Here is a 16,661-nt window from a genome sequence, read left to right as displayed (position 1 = left end):
AACCACGTGATGTGAAATGCTTGCAGAACGGAAATTGTACATTTTCAGAGATGGATTCCTATTCAAAATATCGTGTACTCAGTGCCCTCGACGGGTTCTAGAATCTCGTAGCAGGAATCTCATTAGCTATTCATTCTCAATAAGACGGGCGATCAATAAGTAACACAACACTTTTTATTTTGAAAGCAGGCTGTTTTTATTCATGTTTCCGATACACCACATTATTCGCTATCCTTTTGGCTTCAAAGCCCTATTTTTCAACATAATCTCCATTCAATGCAACTGCCTTACGAAACATTACTAGGAGCTTCTGTAAGGCCGCATAGTACCATTGTAGTGGTCGACGTAGGAGACAACGTCTTGTTGCATCAGTACCCTCCACATCAACCACGTAATGCTTCCCACGGAGTGCATCCTTCATTGGCAATTCCGCATAGACGATCCTTCGTTGCTCTTTATGGTCTTGCGTTAGGCAACGAGGAAACCGGCGGCCACACTCCTTTGAGTAACCCAACTGGTGGATGAGTGTGTCAGCACTACCAACAGAGACGTCCAGTTGTGCAGCGAGGTGTTTGATTGCGATCCATCTATCACCTCGAATGAAAGTGCCCGCAAGTTCCAACATCGCTCGGATCACAGCCGGCACGTGGGTGATCAGACATATTTGTGCGTCTTGTGTGCGATGATGACAGACGCGGCGCCCAATGACTCGCCGTGCTTTTGTTCACTGCCAGTCCTTGGTGGACGAACTGCGAGCCGCTCTGATCTTCCACCAAAAGAAACTCAATGACAGCTCTCTGTTTAGGATGCACCTCTGTAAAAGACGCCATTTTGAAGCTTAAGATGGCTCCGTCGCCCATGTGAAATTCGTGAACCTATAGCGGCTGACGCAGGAATATTCCACTATGTCACACAACAAATTCCGCACTTTTTAAACCGAAATTGACTGAGAAATGTGTGTGTGTGTTGCATTGCTTATTGAACGCTCCTCACATTTCCTCCACACTTGCAGAACATTTCTCAGAAACCTTTAAGGAAAGGTTTACCATCTTTGGCCCGAAAAGAGCATGTTCTTTGAGAAGTTCTTTCTCGGGATGTATTATAGCTATCAATGTCACATTTGGTCGAAATGTTTACTGATATTTCCTCTACAAAATGGAATTTTTTTGACCGGAAATGTCGATGAACAAAGGTGGACGTGCCGTCGGAGCGAAGCCAAATTTCGCGGTATGTCACAGGTCAGCCGGCTCGTCTGAAATTAAAATTGAGTTGACTTTAGTGATGTATGTCAGATTCTTTAGGAGTTGTACCTTGCTTAAGTTATTTGGACTGTAGGAAACAAAATGGAACACTATAAAAAAATATGGTTTTTTCATCGATTTTTCGACTTCGTCGGCCAAGTAAAAATATTTATAATTAATGGGTCAGAATAAAAGTGGTACAGCTCCTAGACAATTCAGTTAGCTTTGTCGGAAACAAAGAATCATGCCAGTCGGTTCAGTAGATTTGAAGTTACCATACCCCGTGATAAAAAAAGTCATTTCGAGAAAAACGCGTTTCAAGTTTTGACTACATATAAATACAATGTTATGCAACTTACGTTCAATCTCCTATTCTGGATCCATAAACTAGTCCTTCCTCTTCCTCATAGAAGGCGTTCTGCTCGATCTGGGCCATCCTGCGCTGCTCCAGAGCCGGTCGTAAGGCCGGTGACAAGCGGTTTTCTGCCGCTTGAATCTGGTGGTCGTCCGAATGCTTGGCAAACTGCATCGAATAGAGTCCCAGGTTGACGTCCATCGTTGTCATGGTCTTCAGAATTGCTGAATACCCTTCGTTGAAGGTTCTCACTGCCAGGAAAGTCGCAATCTTCGCACCAGAATGCAAATGCTTGGGGGCTAACTTCCAAACACACGCGTTCAAACTTTCATTTGAATTTTGTGCGTTTCCTCCCAAGCACCGGTACAATAAGTTGTCCTCCGAAAGAAAAACACTGGTGCGTGAAAAAGGCCGATTTCAGGCAGGTGATTTTTTTTTCAGCCGAATAACAAACATTTCCGTTACATATTCGGAAAAACCGTTTCAGGGGTGGATTCTAAACACTTTTATGGATCCCAAAATGCAATTTTAAAAAATCGATTTTTGAACCAAAAAGTAGTAAACCTCCCCTTAAGAAGATCAAACCGACCCCTGTTTACCATACACAGATTTAGAGAAAAAAAACGTACTTGCGGTTTTAACAAGATTCACGCTTAACCGGTCTTCTCCGTAACCTGTCGCGTAGTTTTGGTTCCTTACTGGCGCTCAGATAGGTTGAGGGTAACAGCGAAAGAGGGCGAGGAGGGTGGAATGAAATATGCGCTGTGTTGGCAGCTGACCGGCAGCCCCGAAACTTGTGCAGCTGCTGGCAAACAAAACGGCTCTTGTGGAAGCGCCATTGTCTTTCACTTTGCACGTTTTTGTGTATCAGGGGCGGTCAGGTGTCAGATGCAGGAGCACCGGACAATGCGGACCCGAGAACGGAGCGGCGTAGCTCCCTCCGTGCAGGATGCTCTCGGCTGTTTTGCGCTAGATCACAAAAGAAACCCTGCAACTCTTTAGGAGAAAAAGCTTCACTGTTTACTTTGTTTGTTTTGGCCGCTCCACAGCGGCACAAAACGTGTTTGCCTCTATTTTCACTTGACTTTGAAAAATAGTAGCTGTGAAGAAGGGACCCAAAAACAATCCATTTTCCCTTTAGCCTCGTTGATAGTCTCTCTTGTATTTCCGTTCATGTTGTCGTAAGACATTTAAAAATTCAAAATTGGTTCCAGTTCTGAGAAACTACTTAAGGGGCTCGGACAGGCTGGAAAATCCCCCTCTCAAACAATGTAAAATATTCGTATAAAAGATAACTTTTCTCAGAAACTATTGGGAATAAAAATTTAAAAAAATATATGGCTTCTACGGTACACATTGATAACCGCTTTGAATGAGGAGTTACTAAATGTATCGATTAGTTTAAAGACAGTAATTATTTTTGTAATAAATAGACGTAAAAATAAAGAACTGTCTACACCTTTCTATACGGCTAACATTTTTGAGATATCAAAATAGGAGAACCCCCGTGTTAAAATATGCGCAATACTCCTGTGAGTATACCCTGTAATTCATAAAAAATCTTAGAAGGTAGGGGCTGAGAAAAGTACAGATTATTCTTAAAAAATACAACTTACGGGAAACTGTCATTGAAGTTGTCAGTGCATTCTTCCTCCGTATGAAGGATTATTTTGTGCCTCTTCCATCTCAGCTTGCAATTTCCATTTCCTGCTCATCTGCACTGTCTTGCCCTTGTTTGAGGGTCTTCTCCAGCTTTCTCTGATGGCCTAAATCTTTCTTTAAATTTAACGTTTCTTTCGCTGTGAAACAGCCAACAGTTTGTAGCAGTCTTTTCATGACTTCGTGCCTTGTAACATTTCCTTCACTGAACGTTGCCACTGCATCGAAGGTATCAAAAGGCAGTCTTCTAATTGACACAAACACGGTGTTGGGAATTCAGGTCCAGATTATGCTGAGTGTGGCTATCGAGACAGTTCTTCAATAGTCTTACATCTGAGAAATCTTTGAAATTTTCAATCAAGAACTCCACTACCGGATTCTGAGTAAATTTCTGACCATTTTGCTGTGCTCTGTTGTATTTGCACCATGAAGCACTTCCTGGACGGCATAGGCCATGAACTGGTTTATCGTCTGTTGAAAAAAAGGTGAAACGAAATCTCCCATGCTGCCTTTCTCATATCTTCTACTCTGCTAACATTATTCCTAATGGTCATGCCTCAACAATTTTGACTTTTATCTATCAAGGAGTGCATGAGTCTGTTCTTACCATTTAATCTCTTGCAATCTTCCAATGTCTTTCTATTGTATGCAGTTTTCAGTCGTTTGCTTTTGTTCACGAACTGTAAACTCCATTTTAGTGACAATTAAATTTTCTCTCTATGGCTTCTCTATCTCAAGTGCTTTGAGAGCTTTTGAATACCCATCTCCTAAATAATTTCCCTCGGAGGCGGGTGATTCAGAAAATCAAATTCTGATCTGAGAACCGTGAAATGTACATGGTCAAACCAGCAAGTTGTTTTGTTTAAATGAATGAATAAACCAGAAACAAGGCAGTGATATATATGTATTATATATCACTGCACAGGGCAAATTCCGTAGATTAAGGTCGACGAAAAAAGATTGAAAACTTTAACATTTCAACCTTTGTGGACCCCCTTAAGTCTGTCATAAATACCGTGAAAGAGGAGATATGAAAATGTGCAAGGTTACTTAACACTCAACCATTAATTTACTTAACAAGTTTCAAATTCCGATATTTGTTGCCCTTAACGCGACGTTTGTCAGTTTCTTTGAAGAATGCAAAATACACAGTGGTAATTACTTTTGTAGCTACAGAGCGGGTGCAGACAATCGGTGGAAGTAGAGCAGCCCTGTTTGTAAAGGGATTGTCAAAATCGTACGTTTCGACTTGAGGCGAATACCATGCTATCTTCAATGTCCTGATCGGTGACATTAAACCGGAATCTTCCTTTTTTTCCTTTACTGCAACAGATGCAGTTGTTTGAGACAATGTGTCTGTGTCAGTGCGGTTAATAGAGCCGCTGTAGGAAAACTTACGTACCATCAACAAACCGCGATTTAAATCATTCCAACGTGTTGCTTCTGTATTAAAACTGTAGACTAGTAACACTGAGTGTAAACAAGTCTTCTGAGTTTTAACATTGTTTCTCTCTCATTCCAGGATTCCTATCATGGGACGTCGAGTCGTCACATGTCGACCTCGAAAAGGAACTACAAGCCCTGACGAGCCAAGCTCCGGAAGGAGAAGAGGCACGCAACGGTAAGTGCTGACTACCCACACACAGATTAGCAAACAGGAAGTTCATCTCTGAATAACTGTTCTCCGGTTTTGGTCTCCAATCAAACAACTGTAGTGAAACACACCCTGTCTTCTCAGTCTGCAAGGGTTTAAAGTTTATGCGACAGAGGTCAAATTCCGTCTTGGAATTCAGTCATATACACTACTGGCCATTAAAATTGCAACACCACGAAGCTGACGTGCTACAGACGCGAAATTTAACCGACAGGAAGAAAATTCTGTGATATGCAAATGATTAGCCTTTCAAAGAAATCCTCAACATAAGGTTGGCGCCGGTGGCGACACCTACAATGTGATGACATGAGGAAACTTTCCAACCGATTTCTCATACACAAACAGCAGTTGACCATCGTTGCCTGGTGAAATGTTGTTGTGATGCCTCGTGTAAGGAGGAGAAATGCGTACCATTACGTTTCCGACTTTGATGAAGGTCGGATTGTAGCCTATCGCGATTGCGGTTTATCGTATCGCGACATTGCTGCTCGCGTTGGTCGAGATCAAATGACTGTTAGCAGAATATGGAATCGGTGGGTTCAGGAGGGTAATACGGGACCCCGTGCTGGATCTCAACGGCCTCGTATCACTAGCAGTCGAGATGACAGGCTTCTTATCCGAATGGCTGTAACGGGTCGCGCAGCCACGTCTCGATCCGTGAGTCAACATATGGGGACGTTTGCAAGACAACAACCATCTGCACGAACAATTCGACGACGTTTGAAATATCATGGACTATCAGCTCGGAGACCATGGCTGCTGTTACCCTTGACGCTGCATCGTAGACAGGAGCGCCTGCGATGGTGTACTCAGTGACGTACCTGGATGCACGAATGGCAAAACGTCATTTTTTCGGATGAACCCAGGTTCTGTTTAAAGCATCATGATGGTCGCATCCGTCTTTCGTGACATCGCAATGAACGCAGATTGGAAGCGTGTATTCGTCATCGCCATACTGGCGTATCACCAGGCGTATGGTATGTGGTGCCACTGGTTACACGTCTCGGTCACCTCTTGTTCACATTGACGGCACTTTTAACAGTGGACGTTACATTTCAGATGTGTTACGGTCCGTTGCTCTACCCTTCATTTGATCCCTGCGAAGGCCTGCATACATCAGGATAATCCACGACCGCATGTTGCAGGTCCTGTACGGGCCTTTCTCGATACACAAAATGTTCGACTGCTGCCCTGCCAGCACATTCTCCAGATCTCTCACCAATTGAACACGTTTGGTCAATGGTGGCCGAGCAACTGGCTCGCCACAATACGCCAGTCACTACTCTTGATGAACTGAGGTATCGTGTGGAAGCTGCATGGGCAGCTGCACCTGTACACGCCATCCAAGCTCTGTTTGACTCAATGCCCAGGCGTCTCAAGGCCGTTATTACGGCCAGAGGTGGTTGTTCGGGGTACTGATTTCTCAGGATCTATGCACCCAAACTGCGTGAAAATGTAATCACATGTGAGTTCTAGTATAATTTGTTCAATGAATACCCGTTTATCATCTGCATTTCTTCTTGGTGGAGCAATTTTAATGGCCAGTAGTGTACCTCTTATGACTCTGATGAGACCTGTAAAAGAGAAAATATGAGGACAAAACCTACAAAGCTACTTGACAATTAACCACCTATATATTTCCAAAAGATTCGACATTGGTGTCGTTATTGTACTTCACATGTATGACGATTCTAGATCCCTCCGAGGAAAGAAAAGTACTCAATGGGATCGAGTGTAGTCTGGAACGATATGTAGCCAATCGGTCGCGAAGAGGAACAGGGTGTCCAGTGTGACAGTTGAGAGCTGTACGTTTGGTGTGTACTTTCCCACTACGCATCAGTATCACAGTTCCACCCACCAGACTTGTCAGAGAGGAACAGTTCGCCTCGCATGGTTGCGAACACCCGGTATGTCGCAGGCGTTGGTTTTCCATTCAAAGCACGATTCGTCCAACGCCCTCTAAATGTAATATAGTTTGTGATAGGGAAGTAGAATGATCAAACTTCTCATTATCTCGGTGGAAAATTGCCAGACTACATATCCGAAGGTCATGTGTCCGTTTCGCCATCACTCCTAGGATTTTCAGCTGTCACTTATCACTTCTTTCAGCCGTAGCAGTGTTTATTCATATGGAACATGCCGAGTCGTACTGCCGTTCGGAATCCACGCTAAACGGTATGTGCTCCTATAACTGGCTGGTGAAGTCAGTTAAAAGCTAGGAGGAAGGCGATGTCATACCACCTCCAATGGGACCTTGCCTAATGTATCACGGTGATATTCAAATCAACCTTCGGGTTGCTGACAGCTTTGTTTTTTGCGTAACTTATTTGATACAGAGTGGTTACACATTATAGATAGACATCGAAATTGTAACAACTGGTAAAATAGTAGAACAAGAAACAAGTTTTAAGTACTTTGAATACAATATCCTACAGGCAGACGAAATTTATTTTCAACGTCACACAGAAAAATTTAACTTAATTAATGGCACTATTAGAGTAGGAGAGGAATCTGCAAAGGAAAGTAGAAACTGAGGCACTTCTGAGATTTTAAAATTGAAAGCGAAACGTGGGTAACGAAAAAGGACGGACTACGAATCCAGAATATCAAATGAGATTTTTCAGACATGTAGCAGGCACCAAGATAAAGGTGAAATACAGAAATAAAAGCAGAATTAGGATTAACATCTCTAAATGGAAAATAAAAATAAAATATTGAAGAAAAGGGAAAAAGCACATTAGCAGGACTACAGACCACAAAAAATACTACACAAACACGAAGCAATACAACTTAGACTAATTTATGTATCTGATCACAACAGGCAAATTTTAATACGACCAGGAGATTATTATTATTATTATTATTATTATTATTATTATTAGTTGACTAGTAATGAACATAAATGGTTTCACAGCTTATTTAATCCAGCAACTTCGCATTTGGCGTCCTGAGGGCGGGTGCACCGAGACCTTCGCACCACAGAAAAGTCGTGGTTGGTTTTCGAGAATCGAAACTGGCCAATAGCTCTAGCCGCTACATCACGGAGGCGTCCGGGTAGTTGTTGACTGTATATCCCATTTAGCACTGTATCATTATGCCGTTATTATTCTTGTTGACATGAATGTGGGATAATGCGGGATATCCCCGCAACGAACTGAATTAAACGCACTTACCTGTTATCCACGAGGCGATAGAAAGATCCCTGACAGCCGGCAGCGCTGTTGTCAGCATTCATTCGCGACTGCAGAAGGCTGTCTTCAATGCTGACTGAAAACCAGAACTGCGCTAACACTGAGGCATTACCATAGAAACGTAAACAATATCGCGTTAGCTGATCTGGCGTGACAGACATACTAAGCCGCCGTACAGAGACCTTCACAGACCTTCTCTGCCCCAGATCTCTGCCCGAACGGACTACGGTGTATCGTAGCGCCCATTTCGCGCAGATAATGACAGTGGTCGCCGTCCGCGGTGGTCTCGCGGTTCTAGGCGCGCAGTCCGGAACCGTGCGACTGCTACGGTCGCAGGTTCGAATCCTGCCTCGGGCATGGATGTGTGTGATGTCCTTAGGTTAGGTTTAAGTAGTTCTAAGTTCTAGGGGACTAATGACCACAGCAGTTGAGTCCCATAGTGCTCAGAGCCATTTGAACCAAGGACAGTGGTGTGTTGAGGCACGAATCTCATGGGACACAGAGAGCGAAGGGGCGCAGTCGAGATCCATGACAGCAGCAACGCCACCAACCAACGGAAGTTGGTCGGAGCTGATGTCGACTTGCGTCCATCTCGCTCGATACTGTTAGAGGTGTGCTCCACAGAAATAGGGTCAGGCGATCTGAAGGGTCATACGAGGCTTAGTCACTTTTATCAAGCCGAAACAGTCAAGTTGCGACTACCAAACTTGGTAATAGTGTTGGTCTTTTCACTCTTCACTATAACACATTTTCTCCCAGTCATGGGTGATGTAGAGATAAGAAACGGAGCGAGTAGTAGTAAATGTTGACGGTTGCATAGATTAGAAATCAAAGGGCCGCAGTTGCGTTAGTGTTACACTGCGTTCATTCCTTCATTCCCAATGTATTCGGCGAAGTTGCTCGAGCGTGCAAGAGTGTAAATGAGGCGCAAGGGCAAGACAGGCGATGCCGTGTACGTCACAGCACGTGCCACTGCAAAAAAAAAAAAAAAAGGTTCGAATGTGTGTGAAATTTTATGGGACTTAACTGCTAAGGTCATCAGTCCCTAAGCCTACACACTACTTAACCTAAAGTATCCTAAGGACAAACACACACCCATGCCCGAGGGAGGACTCGAACCTCCGCCGGGACCAGCCGCATAGTCCATGACTGCAGCGCACCAGACCTCTCGGCTAATCCCCAGCAGGTCTGAGTGCTAGCAACCGTCTCCGGCGGGGAGCGAGTAATTATTTCGGAACAATTTAATAATTATTCACTGCACGTTTAAAAGCATGCAAACTCTCGATAGCACACGACAGAGTTAAGACCTTTAGTGAGTACAATTTCAGTTACATATTGATTTCCCGTAGGCCGTGCACGGAGCCGAGGATCCGCGAAATATGGCGGACAAGCCGACTAGTGTGACGTACCAAGTTCGTTGCGAGGTTCGTATTTCTGTGAGCCCCGGGTGGGAAGCTGCGACGTAGCACGGATGTTGACTGCACGATCTCGCTGATGCATTGTAAAGCAGACAGAGCGAAAGTGACACTCTCTCGGCATCGGGAGACCTCCTATGAAGCTGTGTTTCGTGAAACGGTGCGGGTTGTAGACGAAAATTAAGTGATGCAGTACGTACAACTGCAAATATGCTCCAGAAGAGTGATGCCAGGAAACGTTCGATGCTAAAGTCCACACTTCAGGCTGAAGACATGACCAATATTCATTGGTAACCGATCGGTCATAAAAATGATTCTAATGGCTCTAAGCGCTATGGGACTTAACATCTGCGGTCATCAGTCCCCTAGACTTAGAACTACTTAAATCTAACTAACCTAAGGACATCACACACACCCATGCCCGAGGCAGGATTCGAACCTGCGACCGTAGCAATCGATACTAATAGGGTCATGATAACAGAGAAAATAGTAAATGATGTTCGGAAAAGGTTTGCTGAGTACCTTATTCTACAAATGATCTTTCGATTGCCTTAAAAGATAGGATATAGCGACTGCAACACTGGTCAGAAAAGTAAGAAATGGCTTGGACGGAGGGAAGGAAGCAGGGAGGGAGTGTGCAAACCGTTCCTAAGTCCTTAACTCTGCATTTAGATGATAATTTTATAAGAAGCTACATCACTCTATTTAGGTTTGGCAAAGTTTGTATATCTTGTGGACAAGTAATACATATATCAACATACTGTGGCTAATTGCACTCGCCAAAATTGTTCGAAATAGTGCTAAGAGGTAATTAAAATTTCATAATGACAGATGTTGTTCTCGTTCATCTTTTGTGGACGCATATGTGGTAGTTGACTGTTTTATATATATACAGGGTCAGTCAGGAGGAAAGGTGCATGCTTTGGGACGCGACAGTATTAGTGATTCTGAAGAAAAAACTTCATATAGGCATATGTCCTATTGCGAATAGTTTCCGAAATAGAACACGTTTAATATCGCTTTCGTAAGTTTTTCTGTAATAACTCGAAAACTGCATACTCCTACGAAAACATGTCTCAGTAAACAATTAAACTAAATTAAATTTGCTACAAAAAAGGTGCTATTTACTTTTTCTCTTGGACTACCAGTTTGCGCTGAGAGACGGCGAGAATATTGAAAATCTCGCCCGACGCGCGTGCGAAGTAGCTTAGATACTTTTTGTAGGCCAGTTTGAGGTAGTTTTCCGACTTGATAGACCACATGCGTCCCGTATCAAAATGTTCGTCTCATCTTCCTCTAGATTACTGTGGTACGCTGTAAACAATTTGACAGTGAATAATACAGAAAATAAATAAAAATGTACATTTAAAGTGGCAACGGCCTTGCCGCAGTGGATACACCGGTTCCCGTGAGATCGGGCGTGGTCGGCACTTGTATGGGTGACCATCCAGGCCGCCATGCGCTGTTGCCATTTTTCAGGGTGCAGTCAGCCTCGTGATGCCAATTGAGGAGCTACTCGACAGAATAGTAGCGGCTTCGGTCAAGAATACCATCGTAACGACCAGGAGAGCGGTGTGCTGACCCCACGCCCCTGCTATCCGCGTCCTCCTCTGAGGATGACACGGCAGTCGGATGGTCCCGGCAGGCCACTCGTGGCCTGAAGACGGAGTACATTTAAAGTGTTCTATCTCGGTAACCATTCGGAATAGGGCGTATGTCCACATCAAGTTTTTTGTTCAGTTGTTCAGAATCACTAATGCTATCACCTGTCAAAACACACACTTTCCCTCCTGACTCACACTGAATACTAAAACATGCAAAGGAATAATAAAGTCCATTGTCACGATGTTAGACGAAACATGAACTTTACCATTCGTGCCAACTACTTTTCACCATTATTACATATTTACATCAGTACGATATGTAGTGTAAATCATTCTTGGGGCATGTAACAAACAAAAGTAGGGCGTTAAACGGTAACGTTACTAACGAAAGCGAGCTAAACAGTATCTGCCATGTGTGAAGGGTGCTATACAGTTTCAGTATCCTTTAAGACAGCTATAGTGTAATTTAAGGTTTCTCCATTCCCCACACACAGGAGTAGTAGTAGTAGTATGGTATTCTGCCTTACGGCAGGTCTTGTCATGGGTTCAGCCTCTTCAACTTTTGTCTGTCTATAGCCAGTCTTTTCATTTCTGAATATTTGCCTCCTTTGATATTGTCCAGCATTTGATATCTTGTTTTACCTCTTCCCCCTTTTTCCCTCCACCATTCCTTCTATTCCTTCCTTCCATAAACAGTCCCTCCTCAAACAATGTCCAATCCAGTTCCGTTTTCTCTTTCTGATGACTTTCAGCATGCTTCTTTCTTCTGCAACTCTTCTTAATACTTCTTCATTCGTTACTCGGTCTTCCCGTTTCACCTTTTCCGTTCTTCTCCGTATCCACATTTCTAGTGCCTCCAATCTTCTTTCATCTTCCTTCCTCAATGTCCAGATCTCCGCAGCATATATAGTACAACGCTCCAGATGTAACATCTGGTAAGTCTTTTCCTCAGATCTTTGTTTAGTGGTCCACAAAGTAATTTCTGTTTCCTCTTGAATCTTTCTTTTGCCATTGCAATTCTTTTCCTAATTTCTGCTGAGCAATACATATCATCTATTATTACACTTCCCAAGTAATTGAAGTTATTCACTTGCTCTATTTCCTCTCCCCTATTTTCATATGTCATTTTCTCCCCTTTCCTTCAATTACCATGCTTTTTGTTTCCTTCTTGTTAATCTGCATTCCATATTCTTCTAATTTTGTGTTTAGATCATCTAACATTTGTTCCATCTCTGTTGCAATCTCTGTTGCACTCTCTGTCATCACAACCATGTAGTCTGCAAATCTTATACACTCCACTCTCCGACCCCCTATACAAACTCCTCTCCTTCCATCAAAACTTTCACTAATAATTTCCTCCAGATATACATTGAACGGTGTTGGTGATAAACAACAACCTTGTCTTACACCTCTTCCAACCCCACACAGAAGCAACGCATAAATGAGGCGCAGAAGAACAAGAAAAAAGACATCGAAAATGTACAGAGGTACACTATCCGATCAAAAGTATCCAGGCAGCTCTACGTAACGCTGAACTGCCCACTAGATCTCACGAGTGGCGAACCCACCAGTGTAACAGGAGGTAGAGTGTTGTGTTTCGAAGGTGGTCCAGCCGTTGGATGTCAGCTGAATAACAAATCCATCACGGACATTTCTGCCCTTCATAAGCTGCGCGTGTCGACCGTTTGTGATGTGACTCTCAACGCAAAGGAAATAAGAACAGCTAAACCAAAACCATGTAGACCTGTACTGACGGACCGGAACAGTTGGGCACTTTAGACGGTGGCTACCAAAAATCGCATGAAATCAGCAAAAGGATACGTTGGTGAGTTCCAAATGTGCTGCACGCATTCCAGTTAGTACAATGATCATGCGCAGGGAGCTGAAAAGAATAGGGTACAACGATCGAGCAGCTCCTCAACAACTACACATTTCTGCAACGAGTGCTAAGTGACTATTTTGTTGTAAAGAGCTACACTGCTGAACAGTCGACTACTGTAAACGAGTGATTTGGAGTGATGAACCAGGTTATGCCCTTTGGCAGTCCCACGGAAGGGTTTGTGTTTGTGGCGAATGCCTGGACAATGCATCCTGCCGCCAGGTGTAGTGCCAGCAGTGAAGTACGGAATGGGTAATTTTACGTTACGGGAGTATTTTTCTTGGTTTAGGGTGCATATGAACAAGTTTTACACCACTGTGTATCGCATACTGTAAAACAGTTACGAGACGATGATTTTTTGAATCAGCATGACAGTCACCTTGTCATAAAACCTGAAATGGACTGCCCTGCCCAGAGTTGCGACCTGTACCCAATGGAACACCCTTGGGAAGAGTTAGAACGTGGACTTCGCTCCAGACTTGAGCGTTCGACATCTCTACCTGCTCTGGTTTCGGCTCTTGAGGAAAAATGGTTTTCCATTCCCCTACAAACTTTCAGACACCTCACTGAAAGTGTTCCCAAAGCCGCCATAAAGGCCAAGTTTGGAGACGCCGAATATTAATGTCACGTCCACTAATAACGTCTGGATACTTTTGATCAGATAATCTAACTCGTGCAGGAAGAACAACTCTCGGATTTCTTTTATTTTTCATAACTCTGGCGCGTTTGGCTTCCTGTTGCGTCAGTGTAAAACTACACTCAAAATTCGATAGCCGGCCGCTGTGGCCGAGCGGTTCTAGGCGCTTCAATCTGGAACCGCGCGGTCGCTACGGTCTCAGGTTCGAATCCTACCTCGGTCATGGATGTCCTTAGGTTAGTTAGCTTTAAAGTAGTGCTAAGTCTAGAGAACTGATGACCTCAGATGCCAAGTCCGATTGTGCTTAGAGCCATTTGAACCATTTTTGAACATTCGATAAATAACAACAAAAGGAATAAACGTGGCTCAGAAACTTAAGTACTAGTACAAAAGAAGTGTCTACATTTTCTACCCTATCTCCTCGAGATACAATTTTGTATTGAAATGCATGTAATTTTTCGTGTTCAATTTTCTAACAGCGTAACTTGTTTAAGGAGAATAAATCGAATGAAATCTTCAAATCCAGAATCACAGTTTGCATATTCATGATTTTAAACTATGTAGTAAGTAGATGTACGTCAGTTTCTAGTGTTTCACCGTATTCAGTTGGAGCATGTTCCTGATTTTTATTTCTAACAATTTATAGAAACAGAATTTCTTTAGTGCACACAAAGAGCTACTCCCCATGGAATGGGCTGTGGCGTTCTTGCCTTTATGTAGGAAAATGACGACGATCCCTCTAAAACGAGCATTTTCCTTTCTGCAGTATGCTAAACGTCAGTAGATTGTCAGTACATTCTACCGTCAATTCAACTGAAAGCTTTCATGTCAGAGAGAAATTTGCAGATGTAGTACTTGCATAAGCAAATGATAGCGTTAGAATCATAAATGCACGCTGAATGAATGGGTCGAGAATACAATGGCCATGTTCAAACAGAAACCAAGAAAACTTACAACACAGACAAGTAATGAACCTTACATTCTTCATACGGCAGCACAGAGTGTTCTAAGCCCCATCTTCACTTGAAGCCGTTCAAGTTGCAAGTATAGTATCGCGATAAAAACTGCACTTCTAAAACGTACGAAGAGCACGTTACTTCCGACAAATAATGTCTTATGAACCAGCGTTTGCTCTTCCCAGTATAATTAATTGCCGTAATTCTTTCATTTAGGATCTGAAACTCCTAAATGGTAACACAGGAATCCATAGGTGTGTTGACTATTATTCTTCACAGACCCCATTCGCGAACGGAACAGTATAGGTGGTATCAGTTAGTGGTACCTCAAGTATCCTCCAGCACACGTCAGAGGGCTCGCGGATTACTCGATATAGACAGAGAGCCGCCATAATGTAATGTCTTCTGCGACTTTTCTGAAGGCTCTTACTGTTACGCAGCGAAAATTGTGCTGTAACGGGGTACATAGAGCTGCCAAGATACTAGGTACTTTCTTACTTTCAGTACTATTAGATTTACTTCCTACTCAGGCAACACACTTCAGTTCTAATAATCGTGTCCGATATTGCCGGAAAATCCTGCGTCATCGAATTGTTCTGGAAATGAAATCATTAGCTAGGGACCAGCAAAAATTTTATGTGGAAAGAAATGAGCTACATCTCTGCTATTCGTCGTGTAACACAAGGTGCCTATTTGAAGTGTGAGTTGGGTTTCTTTATTTATCAACGCCGTATTTCTCTGTTCTCTTGGGTACGAACTATTTAGTGTTCACTGAAGTGAAATCGATGCTTCCAGCACTGTGCAAATGTACATTTCCTGCCGCCATAATTTATGTATGAAAGTTGACAATACTGCATTAGCAGAGCTGTTGTTTCCATTATAATCTGCTTCACTAGGGACAATCAGAGCCGCTAATCTGAAAAGGACGGGTGTAGTGATTTTCAAAAGCTTTTTTACGAAAGCTGCAGCGCTAACAATGCTCGTGATGTGCGCCGAGAGAACAGAGGAATTTGTGTTGCACATTGATCTGGAAGCCTGTTACAGATAATGGACCACGTGAACTCACTCACTGTTCTAACAATCCATTCATCTATTGAATTTCAGTATGAATTCGGACCAGTGGCAGCATGGTTATGTTAGCGCGCTTTTTTAACGGAAACGGGAGCACACGATAAACCTTCAGCAAACTGTATTGTTTTGTTTTCTTCATGTTTAATCGGTATATTCATAATTCTAACATGCTCACCAGGCTGAATAACTCAAGCTTGTGAACTAGTCATCCAGCGCAGAGCCAAAAAAAATAGCATGTAGTGTCGTGAGTATTGTAAAGTATCTGTGAAATCGCTTACGTCCGATACCCACTTCCGTTTTGGTTTATACTTTCTTCCTGTTTTCATTACCGTACTCACATACATCTCCAAAGACCCGTGAGTGTTAAGCTAGAGAGTGTTAGCGATGTTATATTAAATTACAATTTTTTTTCGTTTGCAGAGCAGTCGTCCCCCACCTCACCCCACCACCACCACTACCACCACCACCACCATACACGTATTTATAATATAGATGAAACTGTACGGGGGAGAGCATTGTACCTTGGAAGCTATTTCAGGCCTTTGTCTTTAACCAACCGTGTAACAGAAGTTCAGTATATTTTCTTGTTCCATTTTTAAACGGTGACAAGGACTTTTTGTGTGTTTTAGTCGTTTCCGGACGATCAAAAATTACTCTGGAAAAGTAAGACTATTCCAAGTGTGGAAAAAAATGTACCAAGGTACAACAAGGTAATGTACCTAGGAACAAATGTTCTGCCCATATTTAAAGGTGTTGTAATTTAAAAAATGCAGTCAATACTGTGTTTAATAGTCTCTGTTACATTATCACTCTCCTACACACAAATAATCAATAAGTTTAATCAAATTAAGGAATAGTATTATCAAGAACAAAACACGAATTAAATACTTCCGAAATACAAGTTTTAGTAAATTTACATCAGTTTCCATTTTGAAGAGAGTTAAAATTGTTAATACCTTAAAGAAAATCAATCAGTCTGCAAATACACTTGTTCCAATG

At 42.8% G+C, this 16,661-nt stretch overlaps 1 protein-coding gene across 1 annotated transcript in view; it reads left to right on the top strand.

The window, feature by feature from the left end:
• LOC126281761 (microtubule-associated protein futsch) overlaps window positions 1-16,661 on the top strand; it is a 791,323-nt gene that overhangs the window by 671,185 nt on the left and 103,477 nt on the right. The window contains exon 2 of the mRNA XM_049980959.1: window positions 4,778-4,876. Within this exon, the coding sequence (XP_049836916.1) occupies window positions 4,778-4,876 (99 nt within the window). The remainder of the gene's footprint in view (window positions 1-4,777; window positions 4,877-16,661) is intronic.

This window comes from Schistocerca gregaria, chromosome 7 (genome assembly GCF_023897955.1).
Source record: "Schistocerca gregaria isolate iqSchGreg1 chromosome 7, iqSchGreg1.2, whole genome shotgun sequence".
NCBI classification, from domain to species: Eukaryota; Metazoa; Arthropoda; class Insecta; order Orthoptera; family Acrididae; genus Schistocerca; species Schistocerca gregaria.
This window is presented reverse-complemented; position numbering and strand designations above follow the sequence as displayed.